The 16,256-nt window shown below is 45.3% G+C and overlaps 1 protein-coding gene across 1 annotated transcript in view; it reads left to right on the top strand.

The window, feature by feature from the left end:
* LOC145360886 (complement C3-like) overlaps positions 1–16,256 on the top strand; it is an 83,422-nt gene that overhangs the window by 35,921 nt on the left and 31,245 nt on the right. The window contains exons 20-26 of the mRNA XM_080216387.1: positions 693–832; positions 1,740–1,952; positions 4,126–4,177; positions 4,593–4,679; positions 6,680–6,883; positions 9,522–9,597; positions 12,988–13,147. Of these exons, the coding sequence (XP_080072513.1) occupies positions 693–832; positions 1,740–1,952; positions 4,126–4,177; positions 4,593–4,679; positions 6,680–6,883; positions 9,522–9,597; positions 12,988–13,147 (932 nt within the window). The remainder of the gene's footprint in view (positions 1–692; positions 833–1,739; positions 1,953–4,125; positions 4,178–4,592; positions 4,680–6,679; positions 6,884–9,521; positions 9,598–12,987; positions 13,148–16,256) is intronic.

Raw genomic sequence — 16,256 nt, 5'->3', positions numbered from 1 at the left:
AAGTATTGTTTCTTGCTCTGCAGACAAGGCATACCGTTCTCAGAGAAGGAAAGGAGAGGGTGCAGAATGTAGTGTTACAGTCAGAGCTAGGGTGTAGAGAAAGATCAACTTAATGCGAGGTAGGTCCATTCAAAAGTCTGACAGCAGCAGGGAAGAAGCTGTTCTTGAGTCGGTCGGTACGGGACCTCAGGCTTTTGTATCTTTTTCCCGATGGAAGAAGGTGGAAGAGAGAACCTCCGGGGTGTGTGGGGTCCTTAATTACGCTGGCTGCTTTGCTGAGGCAGCGGGAAGTGTAGACAGAGTCAATGGATGGGCGGATGGTTTGCGTGATGGACTGGGCTACGTTCACGAGCCTTTGTAGTTTCTTGCTCATCCCTAATTGCCTTTTATACGGTCGTGAAGATGCTCTCAATCAACTAAAACATCCGTGATTCAGTTGAAATGTGGAGCAAACTCAAGGGGGGGGGCTAGTTTTCCAGTCCTGCCTGCCACGGGAATCGTAGCGGGCGGTACACGGACCATCCAAAGGTCCATTGAACTCGGGGTGGGATTTTCCAGCCTTGGGGGGCGAGGGCAGCTGGAAAGATTTGCCTGAGGAGCTGAATGGTCCATTCCAGTTACTTATGTGTAAAGTTTTCCATTAAAAACGGTGACACCTTTTCCTAATGATAATGGTGCCTCCCTCCCCCCAGGAATATGTGTGGCTCAGCCGTACGAGCTAACGGTGAAGAAGAACTTTTTCATCGACCTCCGACTTCCATATTCTGTCAACCGCAACGAGCAAGTGGAAGTGAGAGCAATCCTGTACAATTATGAAGAGGAGGAAATTAGGGTAATTTTGGCCATCTATTTATCTCATCAATGTGTATTACCATTCGTTCCAGGGATTTCCCTCAGTTCTAAAAGATTTACCCCTTATCCTCAAACTTATGACCCCTAGTTCTGGCTCCCCTACCATTGGGAACATTTTTTCTGAAAGCCTTGTTTAGGCTGCATTTTGCAGTTCTGGTCGCCACACTATCAGTGGAAGCTTTGGACAGAGTGCCAAAAAGGTTCACCAAGATGTTCCCTGGTCTCGAGGGTGTTGGCTATGAGGAGAGGTTGGATAAACCAGGATTGTTTTCACTGGAAAGTTGGAGACCGGTTAGGGGTCTACAAAATGATGAGAGGCACAGACAGGGTGGATAGTCAGAGGCTTTTTCCCCAGGGTGCAAGTGTCAATTACAAGGGGGAAAAGGCTGGATTGAACCGGGTCCCTGGCGCTGTGAGGCAGCCGTGCCAACCACTGTGCCACCATGCCACCCTAGAGGCTGGACACATGATGCAGACTTTGAATCACAGCAGCTGGACAAGTTAGAATTCAATTAATTAAATTTGGAATGAAAAAACTAGTATCAGTAATGCTAGCGGCATGGTGGCACAGTGATTAGCACTGCTGCCTCACAGCGCCAAGGACCTGGGTTCGATTCCCAGCTTGGGTCACTTTCTATGTGGAGTTTGCACATTCTCCCCGTGCCTGCATGGGTTTCCTCTGGGTGGGGCCCCGGTTTGCTCCCACAGTCTGAAAGTTGTGTTGGTTAGGGTGCATCAGCTGTGCTAAATTCTCAGTCAGTGCACTACAAAAGGAATGTGGTGACTGGGGCATTCTCACAGTAACTTCATTGCAGTGTTAATGTAAGCCTTACTTGTGACTAATAAATAAACGTAAGTTCATAATTTAATTGTATTTTACATTCCAGGTGCGTGTGGAGTTTCCATACAATGAAAACCTCTGCAGCAGTGCAAAGCAGACAGAGAGATTCAGACTTGAAGTTCTAGTCCCGCCTAAAGGATCCATTGCTGTGCCGTATGTGATAGTCCCATTGATCATTGGAGAAATAGATATTGAAGTCAAAGCTTCGGTCTTCGACAGGCTTGTTTCTGATGGTGTGCGGAAAAGACTTCTAGTGGTAGTAAGTATGACAATTCTGGATGTTCTTAGTATTAAAGACAATACTAATTTACTGATCTGCATCGCACAATGTTCCCAATTTGGAATGAGATTCCAGTAAAATATCTGGAATTAAAAACCTACTGATGACCATGTAATGATTGTAGGAAAAACCCATCTGGGTCACTAATGTCCCTTTAGGGAAGGAAATCTGCCGTCCTTACTGGGTCTGGCCTACATGTGACTCCAGAGCCACAGCAATGTGGCTGACTCTCAACTACCCTCCAACAGCATCTAGGGATGGGCAATAAATGCTGGACCAGCCAGCGACGCCCATGTCCCATGAATGAATAATCAACAAACCATGAACAACTGTCTGAAACAGAACTTTCTGCTGTTGTACATCTCAACATTTTTATAACAAAGTACAAAGACCAATACAGCAGGGAACAGGCCCTTTGGCCCACCAAGCTGGTGCTGATTCCTAATCCTTGTCTTGGACTTGCAATTTACTGCCCATACGCAGTTTCTATCCCTCTGTTTGCCTCCCGTTCATGTCTCTATCAAGATACACCTTGAACGTTGCTAATGTGCCTGCTTCGAATGGACATGGAGAGGATGTTTCCACTAGTAGGAAAAACTAGAACCAGAGGGCACAACCTCAGGCTAAAGGGACGATCCTTTAAAACAGAGATGAGGAGGAATTTCTTCAGCCAGAGAGTGGGGAATCAGTGGAACTCTCTGCCGCAGAAGGCTGTGGAGGCCAGGTCATTGAGTGTCTTTAAGACAGAGATAGATAGGTTCTTGATTAATAAGGAGATCAGGGGTTATGGGGAAAAGGTAGGAGAATGGGGAAGAGAAAAATATGAGCCATGATTGAATGGCAGAGCAGAGTTGATGGGCCGAGAGGCCTAATTATCCTCCTATATTTTATGGTCTTATGGCTTTTCACAACCTCCACTGGCAGCCCGTTCCAGGCACCCGCTATCCTCTGTGTGAAAAACCTTCCCTCAAGTCTCCTCTAAACTTATCCTCCCCTCACTTTGAACCTGTGCCCTCTTGTAGTTGACATTTCCACCCTGGGAAAAGCCTCTGACTATCCACCCTATCTATGCCTCTCATAATTTTGTAGTCCTCAATCAGATCGCCCCTCAGCCTCTGTGTTTCCAATGAAAACAATCCGAGTTTATCCAACCTCTCCTCATAACTAAAACCCACCAGACCAGGCAACATCCTGGTGAACCAGCTTTGCACTCTCTCCAAAGTGTCCACACCCTTCTGGTAGTGTGGTGACCAGAAGTACACCCAATATTCCAGATGCGGCCTAACTGAAGTTTTGCTGCAATTTAATTGCTAACTTTTGCACTCAGTGCCCTGGGCGGTGAAGGCCTTCTTGGCATAGGTTTCAGGTGAGAGAGGAGAGATACAAAAGGGTCCAGAGGGGCAATCCTTTCACACGGAGGGTGGTGAGTGTCTGGAACAAGCTGCCAGTGGTAGTAGTAGAGGCAGGTGCAATCTTGTCTTTTAAAAAGCCTTTAGACAGTTACATGGGTAAGATAGGTATAGAGGGATATGGGCTAAACACCGGCATTTGGGACTAGCTTAGGGCTTAAGGAAAAGGGGCGGCATGGACAAGTTGGGCCGAAGGGCCTGTTTCCATGCTGGGAACCTCTATGACTCTATGACCATCTTATCCACCTGTGTTGCCACTTTCAGGGATCTGTGGACCTGCACGCCCAGATCCCTCTGTATGTCAATGTTCCGAAGGGTTCTGCCATTTACTGTGTAATTCAACCAGAATTTGATCTTCCAAGTTGCATCACCTCGCATTTGTCTCTGGATTAAGCTCCATCTGAAGTTTCTCTTCCCCAAACCTTCAATCTATCCACATCCTGTTGGACCCTTTGACAATCCTCGTCACTATCCGCAACTCCGCCAATTTCTGTCTCATCCGCAGATGATCCGCACAAAAGCAGACACTGTGTATGGATATTCAAGCCACTTGCTGGTTCTGTCAGTTACAATTAAGTGTAGGATGTGGAAGCATATTCAATATGAACAATAATGGCACTGTTTGGGGGAAATTGTCTTATTAAGAATCTGGTAATCTAGAGTTTCTTGGCAGCTTGAGCAGAAATATTCGACCTGGAAGTCTGACTCGATCATATTCATTTCTTTCTATTTTTCTCCTTCAGCCAGAAGGGAGAAAAGTGGATTCTGTGAAAACTTACGAATTGGATCCGAAAGGTTAGTTCCTTGTTCACTATTAACATTCGAATAAGTTAATTTCATTAGTGTCACAAGTAGGCTTACATTAACACTGCAATGAAGTTACTGTGAGAATCCACTAGTCGCCACACGTGGGCGCCTGTTCGGGCACACTGAGGGAGAATTTAGCACGGCCAATGCACCCTAACCAGCAAGGCTTTCAGACTGTGGGAGGAAACCCACACGGACACGAGGGAGACAGTGACCCAAGCCTGGAATCGAACTCGGGTCCTTAGTGCTGTGGGGCAGACGTGCTAACCACTGTGTCACTGTGCAAATGACGTGGACATGGAGAGGATAAACAAGAGAGAGCCAACGCAAACCAATGAGAAAAGCAAAGATTTTGTTAAAAGATTTGATTGATTTTAACCAATACATTGTTTCTTTCATTTAGGTAAAGAACAAAGGGTTAATGTTGATGTTGACATCCCAGGTGACATTGTTCCACATACAGAACCGCTCTCATTCATCAGTGTTCAAGGTACGTTGACTGGGGTGAGAGACCTTGTGTCCAAATAATCTGTGGCACTTTCTTGGGGCAGACACATTGTTCACGTTTACCTGGCTTACGCAAATTTGAATATGACTTTTTTTATTCATTTGTGGGACATGGGCATCGCTGGCTGGGCCAGCATTTATTGCCCATCTCTAGTTGCCCCTTGAGAAGGTGACAGTGAGCTGCCATCTTGAATTACTGCAGTCCATGTGCTGTGGGTTGACCCACATTGCCGTTAGAGGGGGAAATCCCAGGATTTTGACCCAGCGATTGCGAAGGGACGGCTCATATATTTCCAAGTCAGGACGAGGAGTGATTCAGAGGGGAACTTACAGGTGGCTGTGTCCCCGGATCATGAGCGTTCCAGTTTTACTCTGGCTTTTCAACGCTTGAATAGAGATCCAGTAAGTAATGGAAAATACTCGTTATGGCGAATGAGGTTGGAAAAGTCTCTCGACACGTGGGTTTGTTCCAGTCGTCGAACGGTTTATTTTTACGAAGGCCGGAACGCAGCCACTGAGCTCAGCGTGTGGCCTCTTCACTGAACAAGGGAAATCTTATCCACTTACTTTTCCCCGCAACCTTTGATCCCCTGACCAATCAAGAACCTATCTGCCTCTGTCCTAAATACACTCAATGGCTTGGCCTCCTCTGTGGCAATGAATTCCGCAGATTCACCAAATCCTCTGGCTGAAGAAATTCCTCCTCATCTTGGGCCTGAAAGGTCATCTCTTTACTCTGAGGCTGTGCCCTTGGATCCGAGTCTCTCCCACAAATGGAAACATCTTCCCCATATTCAGCCTATCTAGGCCTTTCATTATCCTGTAAGTTTCAATAAGATTCCCCCTGCTCATCCTAAATTCTAAACTCCATCTAGTACAGACCCAGAGTCCTCAGACACTCCTCATACATCAAGCTTTACATTTGTGAGATCATTCTCGTGAACCTCCCCTGGACCCCTCCAAGGCCGGCACATCCTTCTTTAGATACGGGGCCCAAAATTGCTCAGAATATTCCAAACGTGGCTTCACCAGAGACTTATAAAGCCTCAGGAGTACATCCCTGCTTTTGTATTCCAGTCCTCTTAAAAGGAATGATAACCTTGCATTTACCTTCCTAACTGCCAACTCAACCTGCAAATGAGTCTGATTGGTCAGAGTCCAAACGGCCTGAGTAAGGATTACACTGACAACCAGCCTAAGATCATCAGTTGGGCTCTCAGTGTGGTGCACTTAGGCAATCTAGGAGCTAAATAATTTAATACCAAGAGCCCTGATCTTTACACACAGAAAGAACATACTCACATACTGTACTGCTTTAGCTGACCACAAGATGACCTTTATGCTCTGGTTCATTCCCAGGACAATGACTTGTTCAATCAGAGTCAATCTACCTGATTTGAATTTAAAAGAAACTTGGCAGTTGACTGTCAACACTTGCATTCTCCACGGCAACACCTCTACCAATCAAAGCCTATTTGCCAATTAATGTCTTCTCATCAAGTATAAGTTGGTGTTCCCTTCACTTCTGGTCTTCTCGCAGATGTCCTAATAAATGTAGGGTGAAAAGCTTCAAGATTTTTTTCCAGTGAATTTAAGTTCTGTACTCCCAAACGACTAAACTTCGATAATCTTTGTCCGGTTTCTTTTGATGTGGAGGTGCTGGCATTGGGGTGGACACAGTAAGAAGTCTCGCAACACCAGGTTAAAGCCCAACAGTATTATTTGGAAGCTTTCTCAGGCACACACTGAAGGAGCAGCGCTCTGAAAGCTCGTGATTCCAAATAAATCTGTTGGACTTTAACCTGGTATTGTGAGACTTCTTACTGTGCCCATTTTCTTTGGTAAAATTCCCCCCATTTATCCATTTCTCTCGGCACAATTTTCGTCTGACTTGCATGATATTTTCAGCATCTTTTAGATTAGATTGCTAGCATCTGCACTATGTTGCTTTGTACTTATGAATGCATTTCGTTCATGAAACAGGAGACATTTTAGCACAAACAATTGAAAACACTATAGATGGAGCAAAACTGAAGCATCTAATTCGAGTCCCTTCTGGCTGCGGAGAGCAGAATATGGCATCGATGACCCCAGTTGCGATTGTCACCAACTATCTGGACAACACCAAGCAATGGGGAAGGGTTGGATTAGATCGTAGAGATGCTGCAGTGAAGCTCGTTCAACAAGGTACACATCTCATGTACAAGATTGTTAAGATAAGGGGTATCTTGTTTTTTGGAATCTGAATCTTATGGGTTGCTGCCCATTGAGACTTGATGGATATTGAGACTATCACTAATGGTATAATGTAAGTCAAGCTCAGAATAGAGGCTGCAGTTGAAAATGTGACAGATGAAATAGAGGTCGAGGTCTTGGAGGTTTACAGCATGGAAACAGGCCCTTCAGCACAACTTGTCCATGCTGCCCTGTTTTTTAACCATGAAGCTAGTCCCAATTGTCTGTGTTTGGCCCATATCCCACTATACCCATCTTATCCATGTAACTGTCTAAACGCTTTTTAAAAGACAAAATTGTACCCACCTCTGCTACTGCCTCTGGCAGCTTGTTCCAGATGCTCACCATTCTCTGTGTGAAAAAATTGCTCCTCTGGACTCTTTTGTATCTCTCCCCTCTCACCTTAAACCAAACCCTCTAGTTTCAGACTCCCCTACCTTTGGGAAAAGACTCTTTATCCTATTAATGCCCCTCATTATTTTACAGACCTTGACAACATCCCCCTTAATCTCCTACACTCCAGGGAAAAAAGTCTCTGTCTATCCAGCTTCTCCTTATAACTCAAACCACCAAGTCCCAGTAGCATCCTAGTAAATCCTTTCTGTCCTCTTCCTAGCTTAATAATATCCTTTCTATAAGAAGGTGACCAGAACTGTGCACAGTTGATGATTGGTTTGATTTATTCTGTCGCATGTATTGGGATACAGTGAAAAGTATTGTTTCTTGAACACTATACAGACAAAGCATACCATTCATAGAGTATATAGGGGAGAAAGAAAGGAAAGGATACATAATGTAGTATTGCAGTTATAGGTAGGGTGAAAATGATGAGGGGGTTGGACTATGAAGAGAGACTAAATAGACTGGGTCTGCACTCGTTAGAGTTTAGAAGGATGAGGGGGGATCTTATAGAGATGTATAAGATAATGAAGGGGATGGATCGGGTAGAGGTAGAGAGATTCTTCCCACTTAGCATAGCAGGACTAGAGGACACAGCCTCAAGATAAGGGGGGTGGCAGTTTAGATCAGAGTTGAGGAGGAACTTCTTCACTCAAAGGGTGTTGAATCTCTGGAATTCTCTGCCCGTTGAAGTGGTGGAGGCTACCTCGCTAAATATATTTAAGTCACGGGTAGATAGGTTTCTGATAGACAAGGGGATTAAGGGTTATGGGGAGAAAGCGGGAAAGTGGAACTGATCCACTTCAGATCAGCCATGATCTTATTGAATGGCGGGGCAGGCTCGAAGGGCTATATGGCCTACTCCTCCTCTTTTCTTACGTTCTTAAAAGAAAGATCAGTTGAATATATGGTCGGACTGTTCAAAAACCTGTTGACAGCAGTGAAGAAATTGTTCTTGATATAGATTTAGTAAAGGCCTTCGTGAGGAACACCAGCCAAGATGCAAAGAGATGTAGAGGGGAATAACAAAGGCAGAGTCGAGACATGTCCTGGTCATAATCTGATAACGGACAAAAAACTATGTATAATAACTCCTAGATTCTGCTGTGAAGGAACTGTGCTTTTATTACACAAAATGAAAATAAACAATAACCACAGGCCTGCGGTGAATACAACAGACCCCAACTGAGCCTAAAAGGTTAATGGACCCTCGCAGGGTCTTGCTTTATAAAGGGATCCATATACGAGCTCTAGCTGGTTGGCTAATTACCAATTTTTTTGTAAATTGAATTTGTCTCTTTATATGCCCTGTTTATGAACAGCGCTCTGAAAGCTCGTGGCTTGTGCTACCAAATAAACTTGTTGGACTTTAACCTGGTGTTGTAAGACCTCTTACTATAACTACCAATCGTCAGGGAATTTGTATTCATTGGCCCCAGTTTAGAGGTCATTTAATCAAAAGATGTGCGGGTTAGGTGGATTGGCCGTGCTAAATTGACCCTAGTGTCAGGGGGATTAACAGGGTAAATATGAGGGGTTGCAGGAATAGGGCCTGGGTGGGACTGTGAGCGGTGCAGACTCAATGGGCCAAATGGCCTCCTTCTGCACAGTGGGGATTTTAATTAGTGAATCCCTCCCCATGTAGATCATGGAGGTTATCACACTGTACATGGCCAAAGTTGCAATGGGAGGCTCAATGATTGGAAGACTCCATTCACGCCTTTTGTAGTTCCTTGCGGTCTTGGGCAGAGCAGGAGCCCATACCAAGCTGTGATACATCCACAAAGAATGCTTTCTATGCTGCATCTGTAAAAGTTGGACACCGCAGGGGCTGAGGTGTATTATTGAAGCACATTTTAGTTTATTCATCTCAGTTGCCGTCCTGCTTTGTTTTTTTTGGACTGGGCGGTTCCCTCCTGATTTAGGGGCTGCCCCTTTTAATTTGTCCCTCTGTTAATTTGATTTAATTTATTGGTTTGGTTAACGAGATCGACTCTGGGTCGTCGTTTCGCTGTTTTGGGACTGACTTTGATTAGTGAATGTTTTCTGTGGGTTTTCAGATTCCTTTCCCTATTTTCTCTGACTCTGTATTCTGTGGCCTGATCACTCGTTGTCAAAATTCTGATTTCGGATTTTCAGTGTTGGTGGATTTTTGTCTTTTTTTAGAAATTTTGACTTGTTCTCCTCTCAGGTTATACACAACAGCTGAAATATCGCAAACCTGATGGCACTTATGCAGCATGGATACATAAACCTTCCAGCACGTGGTATGTTAGTGAAATGTTTCTTTTCTCCCATCTCTTTCTGACAATATTGTTTCAATCTTATCAAATCTTGCTTCTGCGAAATGTCTTGGGGTGTTTTGGAGGTTTATCACAGCTTGGTATGGGCTCCTGCTCTGTCAAGACCACACGGAACTACAAAAGGTTGTGAATGTAGCCCAATCCATCACACAAACCAACCTCCCATCCATGGACTCTGTCTACACTTCCCGCTGCCTCGGCAAAGCAGCCAGTATAATTAAGGACCCCACGCACCCTGGACATTCTCTCTTCCACCACCTTCTATCGGGAAAAAGATACAAAAATCTGAGGTCATGTACCAACCGACTCAAGAACAGCTTCTTCCCTGCTGCTGTCAGACTTTTGAATGGACCTACCTCACATTAAGTTGATCTTTCTCTACACCCTAGCTATGACTGTAACACTACATTCTGCACCCTCTCCTTTCATTCTCTATGAACGGTATGTATAGCGCGCAAGAAACAATACTTTTCTCTATATGTTAACACATGTGACAATAATAAATAATCAATCAACCTCCTCTGAACTGCCTCCAAAACACCCCAAGACATTTCGCAGAAGCAAGATTCTCACAGAGGGAGGTGAACTTGTGGAACTCGCTGCCCCATAGCGCGGCGGAGTCTGAATCATTGAATGGGTTCAAGAAGAAGGTGGATATATTTCTAATAAAAAAAAGGGATAAGAGGATATGGGGAACAGGTGGGGAGATGGATTGTTTTATCATGTTTCAGGTGTATACAACTGCAAGTTGCTATTTCTGCCTTTGAGCTAATGAGATTGGTATCAAAAATTTAAATATCTGCTACGAGGTAGGAGCAGAATTAGGCCATTCAGCCCATCGAGTCTGCTCCGTCATTCGATCATGGCTGATAGGTTTCTCAATCCCACTCTCCTTCCTTTTTCCCGTAACATTTGACCCCCAGATCAGTCAAGAGCATATACGTCTCTGTCTTCAATACACTCACTGGCCCGGCCTTCTCTGTGATAACTAATTCCACAGATTCACCTCCCTCTGGCTGAAGAAATTCCTCCTCATCTCGGGTCTGAAGGATCATCCCTTTACTCTGAGGCTGTGCCCTCAGATCCCGGTCTCTCCGACTAATGGAAACATCTTCCCCACGTCCACTCTATCCAGGCCTTTCAGTATTCTGTAAGTTTCAATGGGATCCCCCCCCTCTCCGCCCAGCCATCCTTCTAAACTCCATCGAGTACAGACCCCGAGTCCTCAAACATTCCTCGTACGTCAAACCTTTCATTCCTGGTATCATTCTCGTGAACCCCCCTCAGGACCCTCTCCAAGGCCGGCACATTCTTCCTTAGATACAGGGCCCAAAATTGTTCACGATATACCAAATGTGGTCTCACTGAGCTTTGCAAAGCCTCAGCAGTACATCCCTGCTTTTGCATTCTAGTCCTCTCAAAAGGAATACTAACATTAGTTTAGGTTTTCTAATTACCTACAAATTAACCTTAAGAGGGTCCTGAACTAGGACTCCTAAGTCTCTTTGTGCTTCTGATTTCTGAAGCCTTTCCCCATTTAGAAAATAGTCTAAGCCTCTATTCTTCCTACCAAAGTGTGTAACCTCACATTTCCCACGTTGTATTCCATCTACCACTCCCTTGCCCACTCTCTTATCCTGTCCTTGTCCTACTACAGCCTCCCCGCCGCCTCAATACTACCTGCCTCTCCACCTATCTCTGTATCATCTGTACGTTGAATGCATAATATCCATTAAAATCTCCCACACAGTATGAACCAACAACATCAACTTGCATTGATATAGCTCATTTTCCTATAATAAATCCCCCAAGGTGTTGCCCAGGGGTGATCACCAAACCCAATCTGATGTCAAACAACGTAAGGAGATATTGATAGAATCCCTACGGTGCAGAAATAAGCCATTTGACCCATCGACCCTGCACCGACAATAATCCTACCCAGCCCCTATTCCTATAACCCCATGTAATTATCCCACTAATTCCCCCTGACAGTAAGGGGTGATTTAGCATGGCCAATTAACCTAATCCACGCATCTTTGGACTGTGGGGGGGAAACTGGAGCACTCGGAGGAAACCCACGCAGACACGGGGAGAATGTGCAAACTCCACATTACCAGTGACCCAAGGCTGAGAATCAACCTGGGTCCCTGGCGTTGAGGCAGCAGTGCCAACCACTGTGCCCACTAGGACAGCTTAATGTTCTATTAGGACAGGTGACCAAAAGCTTGATCAAAAATGTAGGATTTACCATAGAAGCTCTACAGTACAGGAGGAGGCTATTTGACCTATTGAGTCTGTGCCAACCACAATCCCACCGAGCCCCAATTCCTGTAACCCCACACATTTACCCTGCTAGTCTCCCTGACACTAAGGATCAATTTAGCATGGCCATTCCACCCAACCCGCACATAGAATCATAGAATCTTACTGTGCAGAAAGAGGCCCTTCGGCCCATCGAGTCTGCACCGAACACAATCCCACTCAGACCCTACCCCCATATCCATACATATTATACCCACTACTCCCTCTAACCTAGCAAACCCTGGACACTAAGGGGCAATTTCTTATCACGGCCAATCAACCTAACCCGCACATCTTTGGACTGTCGGAGGAAACCAGAGCACCCGGAGGAAACCCCCACAGACTCGAGGAGAATGTGCAAACTCCACACAGACAGTGACCTGAGCCAGGAATTGAACCCAGGACCTCTGGAGCTGTGAAGCAGCAGTGCTAACCACTGTGCTACTGCGCCACCCATCTTTGAAGCGTGGGAGGAAACTGGAGCACCGAGAGGAAACTCGCGCAGACATGGGGAGAGTGTGTGAACTCCACACAGTTGCCCAAGGCCGGAATCGAACCCAGGGTCCCTAGCACTGTGAGGCAGCAGTGATAACCACTGTGCCCACTAGGAGTGGACAGCCTAATGTCCCATTAGGACAGGTGACCAAAAGCTTGGTCAAAAAAGTAGGATTTAAGGAACGGCTTAATGGAGAATGAGCTGAAGAGGTGGAGTGATTTAGGAATAGATCTCCATAACTATTCAATTTGCTGCAAAATATATATCCAGTCAAATATTGAGTTAGACCAAGTAATGTTTGTGTAGACTTTGACATGTGTGTGTATTTAATAATTAATTACAGTGATGTTGAAAAGGTTTCATTGTGATAAGAGTCTCCAGTTAATTTTCTGTATAAAATCTGTTTTAAAGTGTATTTATTAGATAGGCTTACATTGATACTGCAGTGAAGTTACTGTGAAAATCCTGGCGCTGTGAGGCAGCAATGCGAACCATAGTGCCTCCCCGTTTTATTGTTCATTTTTAAATGGGTTAACATTGCATTTCTTTCCTTGTAGGTTGACTGCGTACGTGCTGAAAGTGTTTGCAATGTCATACAGATTGATTGACATCCAACCGAATATTCTCTGTGATGCTGCAAACTGGCTGATTTTACACAAACAGAATCCTGATGGTCACTTCCAAGAGGACGCTCCTGTAATTCACCAAGAGATGATTGTACGCAAATTGTTTCTTAATACTCAGCTTTGACAAAGGGCCATCTGGACTCAAAACGTCAGCTCTTTTCTCTCCTGCCAGACCTGCTGAGATTTTCCAGCATTTTCTCTTTTGGTTTCAGATTCCAGCATCCGCAGTAATTGGCTTTTCTCGAATCATAGAATGTTACAGGACAGAATGTGACCATTCAGTCCATCCTGGCTGTGCTAGCTCTTTGAAAAAAATCCAGTTAGTCTCAGTCATAGAATCCCTACAGTGCAGGAACAGGCCATTCAGCCCATCCAGCCTGCAAGCAGCATGGTAGCACAGTGGTTAACACTGCTGCCTCATAGCGCCAGGGAGCCGGGTTCAATTTCTGGCCTTGAATCACTGTTCTGGGAAGAGTTTACACATTCTCCCCCCGTGGGTTTCCTCCGGGTGCTCTGGTTTTCTCCCACAGTCCAAAAATGTGTGAGTTAGGTTGATTGGCCATGCTAAATTTTACCCGAGTGTCAGGGGGTTAGTAGGGTAAGTATGTAGGGTTGTGGGAATGAGGCCTGGGTGGGATTGTGGTCAGTGAAGGTTCAATGGGCCGAATGGCCTCCTGCACTGTAGGGATTCTATGAATAACATCAATCCCATCCAGATCTAATCCCGATATTTACTCTGCTAATCCCCGACACTAAGGGGTAATTTAGCCAATCCACCTCACCTGCACATCTTGGATTGTTCAACCCATAGAATCTTAACTGTGCAGAAAGAGGCCATTCGGCCCATTGAGTAGGCACTGAATCTACAAAAGAACATCCCACCCATACCTTCCGAACCACCCTATTCATGTAATCCAGCGCATTAAACATCGTTAATCCACGTAACTATCATTTCTTTGGGCACCAAGGGACAATTTAGCATGGCTAATCCACCTAACCTGCACATCTTTGGGCACCAGGGGGCAATTTAGCATGGCTAATCCACCTAACCTGCACGTCTTTGGGCACCAGGGGGCAATTTAGCATGGCCAATCCACCTGATCTGCACATCTTTGGGCACCAGGGGGCAATTTAGCATGGCTAATCCACCTAACCTGCACATCTTTGGAGCATAAGAGGAAAGCAGAGCACCCGGAGGAAACCCATGCTGACATGGGGAGAGTGTGCTGCCTCTACACAGAGTAACCCAAGGCTGGAATCAAACCTGGGTCCCTGGGGCTGTGAGGCAGCAGTGCTAACCACTGTGCCACCCTGCTGTTTCCCCAAATTTTCCCTCTTCATATGCTCAAATCTCTTTGGTTTCTATTGAAGCTCTGTGGAGTGGATTCCAGACGACAACTTGTTGTGTTTACAAAAAAGACTCATTGTCTCTGGCTTTCATGCAAGTTTCTTTAATCAGAATCCTTCCAGATTGTCCCAGTGAAAACATTTTCTCTTCATTCACTCCATCAAAGCTCTTGAAATCCGTGATCAAATATTTCCTTTTATCCTCTCCCATTTGTCAAAATACCTCCTTGACTCGATTCCCTGTCATTTCCCCTCCTTTACCCTCTGCCCCCCCCCCCTTATTTTTCCCAAAACCCTTTGCATAACATTCCTTGGCCCGCTCCCAATTCCATAAACACGTGCTTCGCTTTTCCTTGGTGCCCATCCTGCGCCCCTCTACGTGGTAAAGTAAGAAGTCTCACACACAAGGTTAAAGTCCAACAGGGGGTTCATTTGGAATCACGAGCTTTTGGAGCACTGCTCCTTCATCCTGATGGTAAAACCATCAACTTTAATTTTCGAATTGTTGGGGGAAAAGGTTAGTTTCAATATTTATACAGCTCATTTGAAATACTGGTCCTTGTTAAGGGTGTAATTTTATCCCCTTGATTTTAAATTTTTTTGTTAGAAAATGTTCCTATCTAAATTGGATTTACACAACATTAACATAGGAACATAAGAACTAGGAGCAGGAGTCGGCCATCTGGCCCCTCGAGCCTGCTCCGCCATCCAATAAGATCATGGCTGATCTTTTTGTGGACTCAGCTCCACTTACCTGCCCACTCACCATAACCCTTCATTCCTTTACTGTTCAAAACTTTATCTGTCCTGGTGTTCCAAAATTATTAGCTTGTTCACTCAAGATGAATTTGAAGCTTTGAGGTTTTAATTATTATAGGATTCATTTGCCCCAACCTTTCCTCTGGTTTATTCCTGGTCTTTGATTTGTTTTTTGTTAATCTTTGCCAAGCGATGAACTCCAGAAATGAAAATCAGCAATTTAACTCTGCCCTCAGGTACCAAGCCCTGAGACCTTCATTAGATAATAATATTTTTTTAAAAGTTTATTTATTAGTCATAAGTAGGCTTACAATAACACTGCAATGAGGTGACTGACAATCCCTTAGTCGCCACACTCTGTTCAGGTGATCCGAAGGAGAATTTAGCACGGCCAATGCGCCCTAACCAGCGCGTCTTCCGGACTGTGGTAGAGACCGGAGCACCCGGGGCAAACCCATGCAGATACAGGGAGAACATACAGACTCTGCACAGACAGTGACCCAAGCTGGGAATCGAACCCGGGTGCCTGGCGCTGTGAGGCAGCTGTGCTAACTGCTGTGCCGCCATGCAGGATTTTACCAAGCAGCTTATTGAATATCCATTGCCATTCAATGTAATCATGGCTGCCTCTGAGGGAGAATTTAGCACGGCCAATGCACCGTAACCAGCACGTCTTTCAGACTGTGGGAGGAAACTGGAGGAAACCCACACTGACACGGGGAGAACGTGCAGACTTTGCACGGACAGCGATTCAAGCTGGGGAGCGAACCAGGGTCCCTGAAAGTAAAGTTTATTCATTAGTCACATGTAAGGCTTACATTAACACTGCAATGAAGTTACTGTGAAATTCCCCTGGTCTTGTGCCTGTTTGAGTCAATGCACCCACTGTGAAATACTGCAGCGGTTTGATGATATAGCTGATTTGGATTCTTGGAGGCTATTTCCCAGGGCTGAAATGGTCGCTACAAGGGGACACAGGTTTAAGGTGCTGGGGAGTAGGTACAGAGGAGATGTCAGGGGTAAGTTTTTCACTCAGAGGGTGGTGAGTGAGTGGAATCGGCTGCCGTCGATGGTGGTAGAGGCGAACTCGCTTT

This window comes from Carcharhinus amblyrhynchos, chromosome 33, assembly GCF_965287045.1.
Source record: "Carcharhinus amblyrhynchos chromosome 33, sCarAmb.v2.hapA, whole genome shotgun sequence".
In the NCBI taxonomy this organism is placed as follows: domain Eukaryota; kingdom Metazoa; phylum Chordata; class Chondrichthyes; order Carcharhiniformes; family Carcharhinidae; genus Carcharhinus; species Carcharhinus amblyrhynchos.
The sequence above is the reverse complement of the archived record's forward strand: the minus strand, read 5'-3'. Positions and strand labels throughout refer to the sequence as shown.